Source organism: Corythoichthys intestinalis, chromosome 2, assembly GCF_030265065.1.
Source record: "Corythoichthys intestinalis isolate RoL2023-P3 chromosome 2, ASM3026506v1, whole genome shotgun sequence".
Taxonomy (NCBI): Eukaryota; Metazoa; Chordata; class Actinopteri; order Syngnathiformes; family Syngnathidae; genus Corythoichthys; species Corythoichthys intestinalis.
In genome coordinates, this window is record NC_080396.1 from 46,856,990 (window position 1) to 46,870,834 (window position 13,845).

The window sequence follows — 13,845 nt, forward strand, 5'->3', positions numbered from 1 at the left end:
TTTTTTTTATGACTGTTGTCAAGCCCCGCCCTTCCCCAAAAGCCGTGTTCACTGCAAGCTAGGCGCTAATAACGCACAGCTGAAATCGAATTTGGGACACTGGACGGTACAGAATGCCGCGACAGTCTGGAAAAATATGGCCCGGATTTGAACCACATACAAAAATGACCCAGATCGGATTTGAAATGGTCCACTTCTATGCGACTTGTCCCGTTCAGACCGTCAAGTTAATGCCTGACTCGAGTCGGAAAAAATTGGATTCGTGCATTAAGACCTGTAGAATGAACGTAGCCTTAGACAATGCTCTCCAAAGCTTCCTAACGTTTCCGTGTTTGCTACACTTGAATGCTAGTTCGGACATTTTTCCGAGTAAGGCCAACGACGTCATGCATCAAGAGAGACAATAGCTAATTAATATGCTCACTCGCCAATCGCAACCTGTCAAAATGACGGATGGACTTCAGTTTTTTCCGTCACCGTTTTAAAAAACCGGTCAACGACGGAAAATATTCGGTTAACGCGACCCCTGTTCCATGGTGATCATATTTTGATTTCCAAAAAGATGACACTATTGACAGACATTAATGATTCACAGTACAATTCACAGTACAATTGCAGCTACAGTCTCTGTTCTAAATTTTTGTCTCCTTTCTTGATAATAAACAGTTCTGTGCTGCTCTTTTCATTGATCTTTCAAAAGCATTCGATACCGTTGATCATAAAATTCTACTTCATAAATTGCAGGCATAGGCTTGGGTGTTAATGCCCTCAACTGGTTTAAGTCCTACCTTACAGACAGAATACAAACTGTTGCTGCTGATGGTGTTCAATCAAGTCCACTTACCATTAAAAATGGGGTGCCGCAGGGGTCTGTCCTTAGACCACTCCTTTTTACGTTATACATTAATAATATTTTTCTTCCTAATCAACATTGTAATGTCCACTTTTTTGCTGATGATTGTATTCTGTATGTGCCCGGTTCTTCCCCAGCTCTTGCTCTGACTCAATTACGGACTGCTTTTGATTGTTTACAAATATCTCTCATAATCACAGATTAGTTTTAAATGCTGAAAAAACTAAATACATAGTTTTCTCCACTTCCACCATTACTGACAATGACTTACCCGGAATCAAATCCCTACGGGTACTCAACTTACTCTCACTGATTCATACAAATACTTAGGAATTTGGATTGACAGTAACTTATCATTCAAAACTCATATTCATCACCTAATCCGTAAACTTAAATTTAAACTTAGCTTCCTGTAAAGAATCAAAGGCTGTCTGTCAACTTCTTACCGAAAAACCATTGATTGTATTATCTTCTTTTGTTTCTGTTCTTGATTATGGGGACATCTTGTACTGTCATGCAGCTCCATCAACTCTTCAACAGTTAAACCCGGTTTATCTCAGTGTACTACGTTTCATCACCAATGACAATTTCAGCACTCATCATTGTACCCTGTATCAAAACGTTGGTTGGTCCTCACTACAGTCAAGAAGAAATATCCACATCATGTTATTCATCTATAAGCAGGGGTGCACATATTTTTTTTGCCCAGGTTCTCAGAGGAGGACCTGGAGATGTGACTTGGTCCTCATTGAGCTTGAGAGCCGACACGCCTGATGCGATAAAATTATGACAAGCTTTAGTTAGAGCCAAATACCTTTAATTAATTATATTAACAATTAATGCCTGATTAACATCAACTGGCACAACAAAATTGCCATTACTTTGAAGTGAAATGTAAAGAAATAAACATAAAAGCAGTACTAATTCAAGATAAAGGGCATTTTGCGGCTCCCACATTAACTCCAAGCCTTTGTAAAAGTGGGATGTCCTCCTCCTCATAAGAGCTCATTGAACGTGCATGTTTAGCTTTGTGAAATGCGAGCAAAAACACGTTTGTCAGTGCATGGCGCTGCTCTTCATTAACTTTATTCCGCCACTTGTCCATAGGGCGAGTCGGGTGCTGCCTGACATCGATAGTTTGCTTAATTGCCACATGCTCTGTTTTTTCGTGCATTTCAAAGTTTGGATGGCTGAAATTCTTGGACCCTACATAAAATGCGCTGCTCTTATCAGCGATTCTCACGGCAAATTTTGTACCACATATCCGTGCGAGCATCATTTGCTTCTAGCTATGGTACCTCCTGCAGCCACTTTTCAGCAAAAGTCCTTTTTTCGGTAGCTCCGGTGACGTCTCTGTCGTCTGTCTGTCCTTTGACGGGGGTGGGGGAACACGAAAATAATTACTCAGTGGGGCCTGCCTCCGACATTTTGAGAGGTGATTATCTCGTGTCCGCCGCAAATACAGTGGTCAACCATCGGTACGCAAAAGCGTATGGAAGCCGTTGAGGGCCAGCGCGTTTGTATACGTCCAGTACGCATGCACGCATGCGGACCACTTATGTGCACCCCTGTCTATAAGGCTTTACTGTGCAAATATCCTAACTACCTCACATCTCTCCTGTCATTCGAATCCAGTAACTACAAAACACGATCATCCAACTACTTAACCCTAGACATCACACTCACACGCACTAATGTTGGCAGAACTGGCTTTAGCTACTATGCTCCTCTTAAATGGAACGAACTGCAATCTACTCTTAAACTACAGTCAATCATTCATCTTAGTGATTTTAAATCTCTTTTGTCTGATGTTTTTACTGATTATTGTAACTTTTTCCGTTAGTGTATTTTGTGTTGTTTGATATTTGTGAATGTTTTTTGTGCTCAGGCCTCTCTTGTAAAAGAGATATTAAACTTAATGAGACTGCCTGATTAAATAAAGATTAAATAAAAAAATTAAATAAAAATCTTTTAATCTTATATTCTAAGTTTATATCAGCGGTCTCAAACCGACTCCACAAAGGGCCGCAGTGGGTCCTGGTTTTTGTTCCAACAGATCCAGCACAAACAGTTCAACCAATGAGGTTTCTACTAACATAAGCTGCACCTGATTGCAATCAACTGATTACACTTGTAAGAAACCAGATTGGTGAAAAGGTATTTGTCTCGTTTGGTTGGAATGAAATCCAGTACCCCCTGCGGCCCTTTGAGGACCGGTTTGAGACCACTGGTTTATATGGACTGATAGAACGCATACATGCACTGTGCGTGCATGACGGACGCACATAAGCGTTAGGTGTGTGTGTCAGTTTTCCCGGACTCGGCCATGCAAGCAATACTGAAATATTGCTCATTTGGCGCACAGAAAGAAAATTGACCATTATCAGGCTTATCCTTTTCTTCATTTAATATTTTTATGACTCTGGTCAAGCCCGCCTCCTGCGTAAAAGCCGAGTTCAAGCTACTTGCTAGCGCCAATGCACAGCTATTTCGCTGCCGTCCTGCCTGCCGCTCTCGCTATTTGCAGATGTAATTGCTGCATGAAAATTCGGTTTGTGAGACTTGACAGTTCAGACCACTGCAACATTCTCGAAAAATGTGGCCTTGATCGGATTCAAACCTCATACGAAAGTGACCCAGATTGGATTTGAAATGGCCCACTTCTATGCGACTTGTCACTTTCAGACTGTCAAGTTAATGCCTGATTTGAGTCGGAAAAACATGAAAAAATCGAATTCGTGCATTAAGACCTGCAGTCTGAACCTAGCCTTAGGCCACAAGTCAAAACAGGAAGTGTTACCAAAGTAAAAGTAAAGGTAGAGTCTGGTCATCATACAGAATAACGACATTGCATTTCAGCTCTTGGCCCATACAAGGATACATCACAAAAAATACATACAATAAAATATACCGTAAATTCCGGATTACAAGCCGCTACTTTTTTCCCTCATTTTGAATCCTGCGGCGTATGCAATGATGCGGCCAATTTATCAATTTTTCTAACGACCGCCAGGAGCGCTCGAGCATAAAATGCAAGCATAAGACACGTGGAATATGTGTGTCGAGGAAGACGCTAGTTGGCACTCTTACCCGTATTTTAAGTTTGTGCTTTGTGCACGAAAAAAAGTAGCAGACCCTCATCTTTGTGCATTCGTAGAATTAGCATAGCCTGGTACTCCAGACTCACCGCTGTTCCAGCTATTGAGTCTGGCCACCATTAAGCGGATAAAATTTTCAGAGCGGAGCAAGCCACAGCAAACAGACAGCGGAGTGGACCAATCAGCGACTGGCGGGACGAGGGAATTGCGCGCGGAAGTAAACATACGAGGAGAGCGGAGTTTATTCAACATGTTTGAAAAACACACGGAGAACAGTCTGGTCGTGCCAGGCAAGAATTAGCATACCCGCATCATGCTAGAAGAAATGGATATGATGTGCCGAGTTGAATTGAAGGCTTGGATGGCCAGCGGCGTCAGATCGTTTACAAAAGTGGTCGTATGCGAAGAGCAACTTTTGCAAAAGTCTGACAGCGTGGAGCAGCGTGAAAAAAAATCCACCATCACCAACGGGTTTCGAAAAGCCGGTCTGCTGCGTGATGAAGAGGATGACACGCTAAGGAGTGAGCTTGAGGAGTCAGCTAAGTGCCGTGTTGCTGGCGCTGTTTGGAAAGAAAAGTTAAGGTATTGTAACAATGACAAATAGTAACCCGTTAAGTTAGGTTGCAATTCTTTATTTTGGAAACTCGTCGAACAACACACGACTGCTGCCTCTAGCAGCCGACGCACACACACAGACACACCCGCAACAACAACGACAGCACGTCTCTTGCTCTTCCGCACCTCCCTTACCTGTAAGTCATGCGCTGTATCATAACCCGATTTGTTAAAATATGGTATTTAAACTTGGAAAACTGTGTATTTCTTTATAAATATTTCAGTTTAATATGTGGGCACACGCGGCTTATAGGCAGGAGAGGCTTATGTATGTACAAAATTCTTTTTCCCTTAAAAATGTACTGGGTGAGGCTTGTAATCCGGGGCGCTCAATGGTCCGGAATTTACGGTACACAGTAAAACTAAAAATTCTATACATAAAAGGAACACATTACAAATAGAATATCACAATTTAAGGTGTCACAGTGCAGTGTTTCCCACCAATGAACGAGACTGTGGCGGCCCGCCACAGTCTCGTTTGCGCCCCCCACCCCCCGCCGGAAAAAAAAAAAAGATACTAATCAGATGCGTCAGTCAGCCGATTACACAGCTGTAGCCCACTCCACTCTACTACCCGCGCGAGCGAGAGCAGCATTTTAGAGTAGTATTTTATTTATTTATTTATTTATTTAAGAGACGCAAGGGGAACGAGTAGGAAGAATGGGAGAACGAGCGAGATAGCGAGAGATAGCGGTCGCATGTCGTAGCAGCCCGCTGTTATTTTGTTATTGTTTTTCTTTATTATTGTTACCACAATCAAGTGGGTAAGCAAATACAGACTTCTCTCCTTCTTCCCCATATCCGGGGCATTACAATAGTTTGGATCGGACTTTTCGGCGAAAGTGAGCGGTGGACGGCCGTCTTGGACGGAAAGCAAACTTTGATTGAACTTGCGCGGAGAGGCGGGGCCCAAAATAAAGCCTTGCTCTATTTTCAGAGCATTGGTCACAGTAAAGTATTTATTAGTTCAAGCAGAGTAAAATGATACATATTCACGGTAAAAGACCGTCGTTTCCGTGTCCATCGATTGGTAAGAAAAGGCTGTTTGTACGAGTGACGTGTGGGCGCTCCCGTCGGGGGGACATTTCGCGTGGAGTGGCTATTTTTCGGCACAACACCGACGCGCCAACTTCAGACAATTACGGCTGACGAAAGTTGGATAAATGCGCCCCCCCCAATTTCGCGAGCTCTGGGACACTCGAAAAATGACTCTCATACCTCTCCTTGCTAAGTTAATGGCACCTCGATGTGCGTTTGTGTGGAAATTTAGTTCACGAACAACGGGGAAAAAACTATTCACCTTCTCACCGAATCAAGAAAAACTCTTTACACGGCCATTAGAATTCCCCCAGTCCTGTAAATGGGTCAGTTGACAGAAGGACTGTTATTGTTGTGGTAATGTAGTACTTATGAGGGTCAAATAAAAAGGAAAAGGGAGGGCTACGACGACGGTCTGAAACCCGCGGCTCTTGGGCCGCATGCGGCTCTTTAGTGCTGCTTCGGAGCTTTTTTTTTTTTTTAATGGAAAAAGATGGGGGAGGGATATATATTTTTTGTTTAATAGGATTTCTAGGAGGACAAACATGATACAAACATTCTTTCAATTCATTAATATTGTAATGAAGTTAAACTTGTGGTGTCATCGTACAACAGAGTAGTCACGTGGTGCGCTATAGGATCCACTGCAGGGAAAATAAACATTTAATCATGAAGGCTAATTATGTATTTCTAGCCAACTTAGTCATTTTTATAGTAGGCTAATATAGCTAGTATTGATAATTATAAGGCTTGTACAAGGCTTTTAATTTTTTGCTACTCCAGACATACTGTATCAGTTTGTTGTTTTTTTTTTTGGTGGGGGGGGGTGTCAAATATGGCTCTTTCAACAGTTTGGGTTGCCAACCCTGAGTCACTACGAGATGTAAGTCGTACTATTGCTACGAGAAAAAAAGTCGCATTATTACATAGGGTAATGTAGCTGTAATCAGCAACGCATTTTACATACATGTACCGTAGCTGAGAGCTATAACATTAGCCTAGCTAATGAAATATTTCAAATATATCTTTGTTATGGTTCTTCTTGGGGAAAAAAAAAAGAAGAAAAAAAATAAAATTCGCCGTGGCACGACATGGTGTGGCTGTCCGACTCCGATGCAGCCCACCACCACAGTTTCAAAAAATCCTATGGTCAGAGACCCTCCCACCACAGTCTCCTAAAATCCTGTGGGAAACACTGCAGTGTAAAGCCACCATGGCTATTGCACATATTTGTATTCAATGGTAATATTGCACATATTTATCGTAGTGTGAATGAGATAAAATTTAAAGTGCAGTGCAGGGATTCAATTACAATCTATGGGGAGGGATAGCTGTGAGAGGTGGGGGGTGGATTTTACAACCCTGGGGAAGAATCTGTTTCTGTTGGTGCAGGTTTTTGTACTTCTTACCAGAGGGAAGAGGCACAAACAATTGATGTCCGCGGCGGGTGGGTTCTGTTGCAATGCGACTGGCCCTCCTCTGGACCCGCTTGTCGTACACAGTTTCCAGGTGTGGGAGAGGACTCCCCACAATCCCCTGTGCTGTCCATACCACCCATGCTAAGTCCTTTCAGTTTTGTGCAATGCAGTACCACACAGAGAAGCGGTTGTTTTTTTATTGTTGCTTTGTAGAAATTTGACTGAAGCAGAGGGGAGAGTCCTTTTTTTTTTTTTTTTTTTTTTTTTTGAGTCTCGTGAAGAAAAACAGCCTATGGTGGGCCTTGTTCACCAGGTGGGATGTATTCTCCGACCAATTGAGGTTGGATGTACTGTAGATGCCCAGGAATTTGATGCTGCCCACGCGTTCCACCTCTACTCCCTGAATAAGAAGAGGAGCATGTTCCACCCTCCTGGATTTCCTGAGGTCAAAAAGGACCTTTTTGGTCTTACTGGTGTTCAGGTTCAAATTGTTATCAGAGCACCATTTTATTAGGTGCTGGACCTCTTCTCTGTAGCGGGAGGTAGTAGGTAGTCATCTGCAAATTATATGACTGTGTTTGTGGGATGGATGGCAGAACAGTCGTGTGTGAATAGGGTGAAAAGGGCGGTGCTGAGCACACAACCCTGTGATGTGCCTGTGCTCAGGATCAGAGTGGATGATGTTCGACGTCCTATTCTCACCACCTGAGGCCTGTTGATGAGAAAATCTCTGATCTATAAGCACAGCAGGGTAGATAGTCCCAAGGAGTGGAGTTTCAATGTCAGCTTGTTTGGGATCACCGTGTTGAAAGCAGAACTGAAGTCTATGAATAACATCTTGGCATAGCATAGATCCTCTTGAGGGTGTAGATTAGGGGTGGGAACCTCTCAGTACCTCACGATGCAAAGATACGATAACAATGATCTCACGATATGATACAACGATTATCGATACATTGGTCAGGAAATCATTCTAGGATAATCTACAAAACAACTAATAAACATGAAAAAGAAGCTTCTGCTGTGAATTGGAATGAGTTTATCACTAGTAGACGTCTAATCCATTTGAAGTGGGAGGGATGGCAGCGAATGAAGATTCGTTCATTCGCTGCCATCCCTCCCACTTCAAACGGATTGAACGTCTATGGCCGTCAGTGGCACCCAATGCCTGGTATGAGGTAATTTGGGGGCATTTCAGGTCATTACATTTTTGATTTTCATCACTTCCTGCTTACTGTGGGGCAGTTTATGGGTCACTTCCTGTTGATTTTGGGGCATTATATGGGTCACTTCCTGCTGATTTTGGGTTACAGAGCAGGAAGTGACCTTAGAATCTCCCAAATGAATAGGCAATGACTGAAACTCAACAGGAAGGGACCTGTAAATGCCCAAAAAATCGGAAAGTGTGACAGTAAATGCTCTGGTTTTGAGTGAACGAATGTTCATTCGCGCCTCCCAGTCTAAATGGATTGGGTGTCGAGCACCGTCAATGGCAGTCATAGAGTTAACTGAGACACTATAATGATGGAGGATTTTGTTTGCAACTTGGTTCCTTTTTTTTTTCTTTTTTTTTTTTTTTTTTTAAGATTGACACCTTTTTAAAACAATATCTTGATTCTTGGCAAGAGCATATCGATAACCTATTGGGATTCAAAGTATCACAATATTTCACTATTTCGATATTTTGTCATACTCCTAGTGTAGATTATCTGGTGTTGGTGCAGGATGTCGGGATGGGTCTGTTCCTCTGGCTGTGGAAACCAGACTCTGTGCTGCCAGGTGTATCAAAATGCGAAACAGTGTTGCTTTTGTCAACAATGACTTTAAAAAAAATACTTCGTCAACAAACAATTTTTTCATGACAATAACGAGACGAAAAGGAGCTAAAAGCGTGTTTTGGGAGACTAAAACAACGCGACTAACGCCAGTTTTCGTCTCACGAGATGAGAATGAGATGAAACTTCACAATAGTTTCGGTCGCATGTTCACAATGTGTGACATTTTATGTGTAGTCAGCACGCATCGTAACAGTGTCTGGTTGTGTCACTCATGTGACATGGTGCTGCCCTCCAGTCTCCAAACTTGCACACACGGCAAGATCTGTTTTCTAATCTTGGCAAGAGAGAATATGCAATGTAGCTTTAGTTAAAGGTCTGTGCTGAGTGATTATCACACACTAAATGTAATTCATAGCGTTAGCATAGCATTCACATTTGCGTTAGCATTAGGTTATTGCTAACTGCCAGCGTCCTCTTAAACTTCTTGGATGACTTTTTTTTTTTTACATACAGTTCTTGGCGTCCAGGTATTAAATTGAAAATAATGTACTTTTTTCCTGCTGAGTATGTATTGTTACCCAGTTGGCATTGTCCTTGTAGACGCTACAATATGTGCTCATCTGTCAATGTTCATTCTAAATAGTTGGCAACCTTTATTTATTTATTTTTGGAGTCAATTTTTTTAATTTTACAGACAAAAACATTTTGGGTTAACGTCGACTAAAACTAGACGAAATTAGTCTTGAGTTTTTGAGTGATTCTGCTGATGTCTTGTCTCTGCTGATGTGCAGATCTTGTTGCACACATCACATTTTTTGTCATAGCCGATCTTTTTGTGTCACCGTTCAGACTGACGTTTTTCAAGCTGCGGTCACACCAAAGTCAAATCCAATTATGTTTTCTATTTATTTTGAAGTGAGATGTAACACCACTTCGAGATATTAAATGTTTTTTATATTTTAGTTTATGGTGTATATTGTTTAATCAGTCATAAATATCTCTGGAGGGGTTGTCAGTTACATTTCCGCCATTCACGGCAGGGCTCGGTCCCACAAATAGCGAGCAATTACTTTGGCACAGGCAGTTTCGGTTCTGAAGGCGAAGGAGGACACAAGTGCAGACACTGAATGAGGCAGGATTCTTGAACAAATATTTATTCAAGCTGGTGAGGAGGGGCTTAAATAAATAGCCTTCAGAGGTGTTGGATACAGACAGAGTTAGCGATGAGGTGCATACATTTATGGGATTCCGTCGGGTGGGAAACGAGATGAACAAAGCAGGAGTACAAAAAAAGCAGGCGCCAGGCAGAGAGTAAATCATTAATTCCCATGGAAAGTTTCCAAATTGGAAATGTCAACTAATTTTGAAGCCTATCCTTAACTGACCCTGCTTTCGAGGTTCCACAGTAATGTCTGCATGTGCAAAATCAGTGTTTTCACATGTCTTGCAGGTGCTGGGATCTTGAAGTTAAAAAGGCCACAAAACAACTGCGGAAGCCCAAACTGACGAAAGTCCTTATTAAGTGCTATGGGAAGTCTTACGCTGTAGCAGGAATCTTCGCATTTTCCATGGTATGCATTGATTGTATCAATGAAAACATAAGATGACCCAAAATCAATGAGGAATCAGAGTCAATCCGTTTATTAATGAACATTGTCTTTGGACTCCAAAAGAAAATATTCTTTATTAATGTGAAAGAGACTAATTTTAAATACTTAGAGGAAAACGGAAAAGTAATGGAACATCCCACAAAGGTTGAATCTAGGAAACCAGACCTGGATGACTAAGAATCTTTACTGACAAAGAGAATATAGCATCTCTACCATTGCCAGGGTAACCCCAATTTGTTCTTTATTTGACTGCATGTCAACCTTTAATCACCAAGTGTTAATTTGGATCAGCACTTTGACAAATCCAGAACCCAAATTTAGCACATTGTGTCAACTAAGAATAAATGGATTTTGGTTGACTTCTTGACTTGTTATATATACTTCCACGAAAGCTTTCCATTAACATGCCCTTTACTGAGCTTCACCTTTTGGCAAAAATTTATAGCACAACTTATTTTGTCAAGCTTAAAAAGTCCCTCACTGGCAAAGCTAGTAAAGGGATAAATGCTGCTGCATTTCTTACAGATAGTGCAGGGTTGATTGCTGGCCAGGGCCCCAGAATCCACCCCGAGCTCATATAATAAATTGCTGAGTTTATTTTGAAACTATATCTAATTATAATAATGCAGGAGACTCACCGAGAAGAAGAAAACCTAAAAGTCTCTTATTGCCATTTTGAATTCCTAACCGTCCAAGACAACAGCAGGAGTCCATCATAGAAAGTTCCTCCAGAAGTTCTAATCTTAAATTGGCAGACCAGGCACATATTTGCTGTTTCCATTCCAGTGACCAGTGAGGTGTATGACATAATGGCATCCTGCTGATGTCATTTTATGCAATAAAACACATGGGATCTCTCCAAGTGCTCTATCAAATATTGATTTATTTCGTTTTTTACTATTGCTAGAGTAGCTGCAACCATTATTAATGCAGTTGTTTTTCTGTTACAGGAGGCCATTAAAGTCATCCAGCCACTCCTTCTTGGAAAAATAATAATGTTTTTTGAGAATTATGATGCAGATGAACACATAAGCCTTTACTCTGCGTACAGCTGTGCTGCTGCTATGTGCATCTCCACCTTCGGCTTAACTATCCTACAGCATCTCTACTACTATTTCGTTGTAAGAACAGGCATGAAGATGAGGGTAGCTGTATGTCACATTATATACTGCAAGGTAAGTGAGAAAGCATTTCACTGAAACATGATCATTCACTGCCAGCTCTCCCAATTCGAATGGATTGGATGTCTATCACCTCCAATGACAATGAGTGAGTGAAGAGGGGAGATTAAAAAAAAATCACCTTACATTCTGCATGTTGTTGTGTACGAGCTAGCTTATTGGTACAACAATGTAGCTGCATTCATATACTAATAAACGAATTTACAAAAATTGCGAAATTAGCAAATGATTAAAAAATTAAAACAATATGCCTCCACGTTGTTTTTTCAAGTTTGCTATAGTGTTAAGCTAACCTAGCTGTCTCCAACAGGTCATTAGCTGGCCACCTATTTCCATTACAACGTAGATCAGGGTCAACAACTCTGGTCCTCGAGGGCACCTATCCAGTCTGTTTTCCATGTCTCCCTCATCCAACACACTTGAATCAAATAATCAGGATCGATATCAGGCTTCTGGCGAGCTTGCTGATGAGGTGGGAGGCATGGAAAACAGACTTGATATGTGCCCTAGACTAGAGGACCAGAGTTGATGAGCCCTGACGGAGACACTTGTGTTTTTTTTAAGTACGCATATGTATGTACATACACACCCTGATAAGCCACGCTACAAATATTCCAACGGGTGAACTTGTTATACCTCATACAGTGAAAATTATTGATTTTGTTCTGATTGTAGTCAAAAATTTGGGATTTGCCAAGTGCTTTTCCGTGCTAAGCCAAACAATAGAAATAACCAAAATCGTGCACAGCTCTAGTAAAAACACGTTCGAAAAATAACTTCTCAAAAAAATTACGTTAGAGATGTATTTGTACCTTGTAAAGTCCCACCCTTGGTTAAATGTCTTTGTGGTTTTCTTCAGGCTCTTCGTCTCAGCAGCCAAGCGATGGGACAGACCACCACTGGCCAAATTGTAAACCTTCTTTCAAATGACGTCAACCGTTTTGATGAGGTCAGGTGTGCTGTAACATTTCAAGTACCATTTTCCACCATGCTTGCTGCTATTTTGAAGTGCCTTTTGGAAATAGTCTCATAATTTGTGAATTAGATACATTTGTCGATGACTCCTTTTGCTGTCTGACTGAGGGGTTATCACTGTTCTCAGGTCAGGCATTCAAATCTGGCTTTTACAGTATTTGACCCAGTTCTGCTTGAAAGCAGTATAGCAAATGGATTGATGCCGCCTTTCTGAAATTCCCCTTAAATAAAAATGTTATTGTTGAAAATGCTTTATAAAAAATGTGTTTTTTAAAATACACTGTAAATCTATAGTTATACATTGCAATTTCTATCCGGTGAAGTTCATGTACAGTAAACCCCTCCGTTCATCATGCAGAAATTCAATACCATTTGTGAAAAACTGACGCTTTATAATTGTTTTAACAATGTAGCTGTGAAAAAGTGTGACTGTTTTGCCCAGCTTTTGCGTGCTATGCTGTCAGGTGTTTTGTATGGTATGCTGCCATTTCATTGATTAGTTATAAAGTATTTTGTTTTTGCCACAGATTACACTCAATCTGCACTATCTGTGGGTGGGACCTTTACAGGCAGTTGTGATTATCACTTTCCTTTGGTATGAGATTGGGCCCTCATGTCTAGCAGGTGTGGCTGTCCTCATCCTCATGATGCCCGTGCAGACATGGTTTGGAAAGCTTTTTGGAATCTTCCGGTTAGTAGCCTTAATAGAGGTAAAGGATCTCTGGAAATTTTCTGATAACTTGCCTAAAATGTTTTTTGTGTGTGTGTGTGTGTGTGTGTGTGTGTGTGTGTGTGTGTGTGTGTGTGTGTGTGTGTGTGTGTGTGTGTGTGTGTGTGTGTGTGTGTGTGTGTGTGTGTGTGTGCAGGAGTAAAACAGCAGTACTAACTGACACTCGGATCCGCATCATGAACGAAGTCGTGTCTGGAATCCGAATCATCAAGATGTACGCTTGGGAAAAGCCCTTCTCATCTCTAGTCACAGAGTCTAGAAGGTAATCAAATTCAACCTTTCCTCAGTGTTTGTTTACAATAGGCGCAAGGGTTATTCCCATGGCAGAAATAAGTGATTGACCTTAACTGAAAAATCTGTTGCAAACAAATATGCACAGTATTCAAAAATATTTGGGTTTTATGATTTCCTTTTGAAAAAACAAGCTGCCCGGCTCCCTCTTCTGGCGAACTCGGAACCTACAGACAACAATAAGTCCGCAACTATTTCGTGTAATTACTCAGGACTGAGACAAAAAAATAAGAAATCGGTCTTTGAGGATCAATGCAT

General features: G+C 41.3%; 1 protein-coding gene across 1 annotated transcript in view; it reads left to right on the top strand.

Moving 5' to 3' along the window:
* Positions 1-13,845, top strand: part of LOC130908523 (ATP-binding cassette sub-family C member 4-like) — a 69,387-nt gene that overhangs the window by 12,225 nt on the left and 43,317 nt on the right. Inside the window, exons 3-7 of the mRNA XM_057824024.1 lie at positions 10,251-10,371; positions 11,361-11,585; positions 12,451-12,540; positions 13,094-13,257; positions 13,433-13,558. Coding sequence (XP_057680007.1) covers positions 10,251-10,371; positions 11,361-11,585; positions 12,451-12,540; positions 13,094-13,257; positions 13,433-13,558 — 726 coding nt within the window. The remainder of the gene's footprint in view (positions 1-10,250; positions 10,372-11,360; positions 11,586-12,450; positions 12,541-13,093; positions 13,258-13,432; positions 13,559-13,845) is intronic.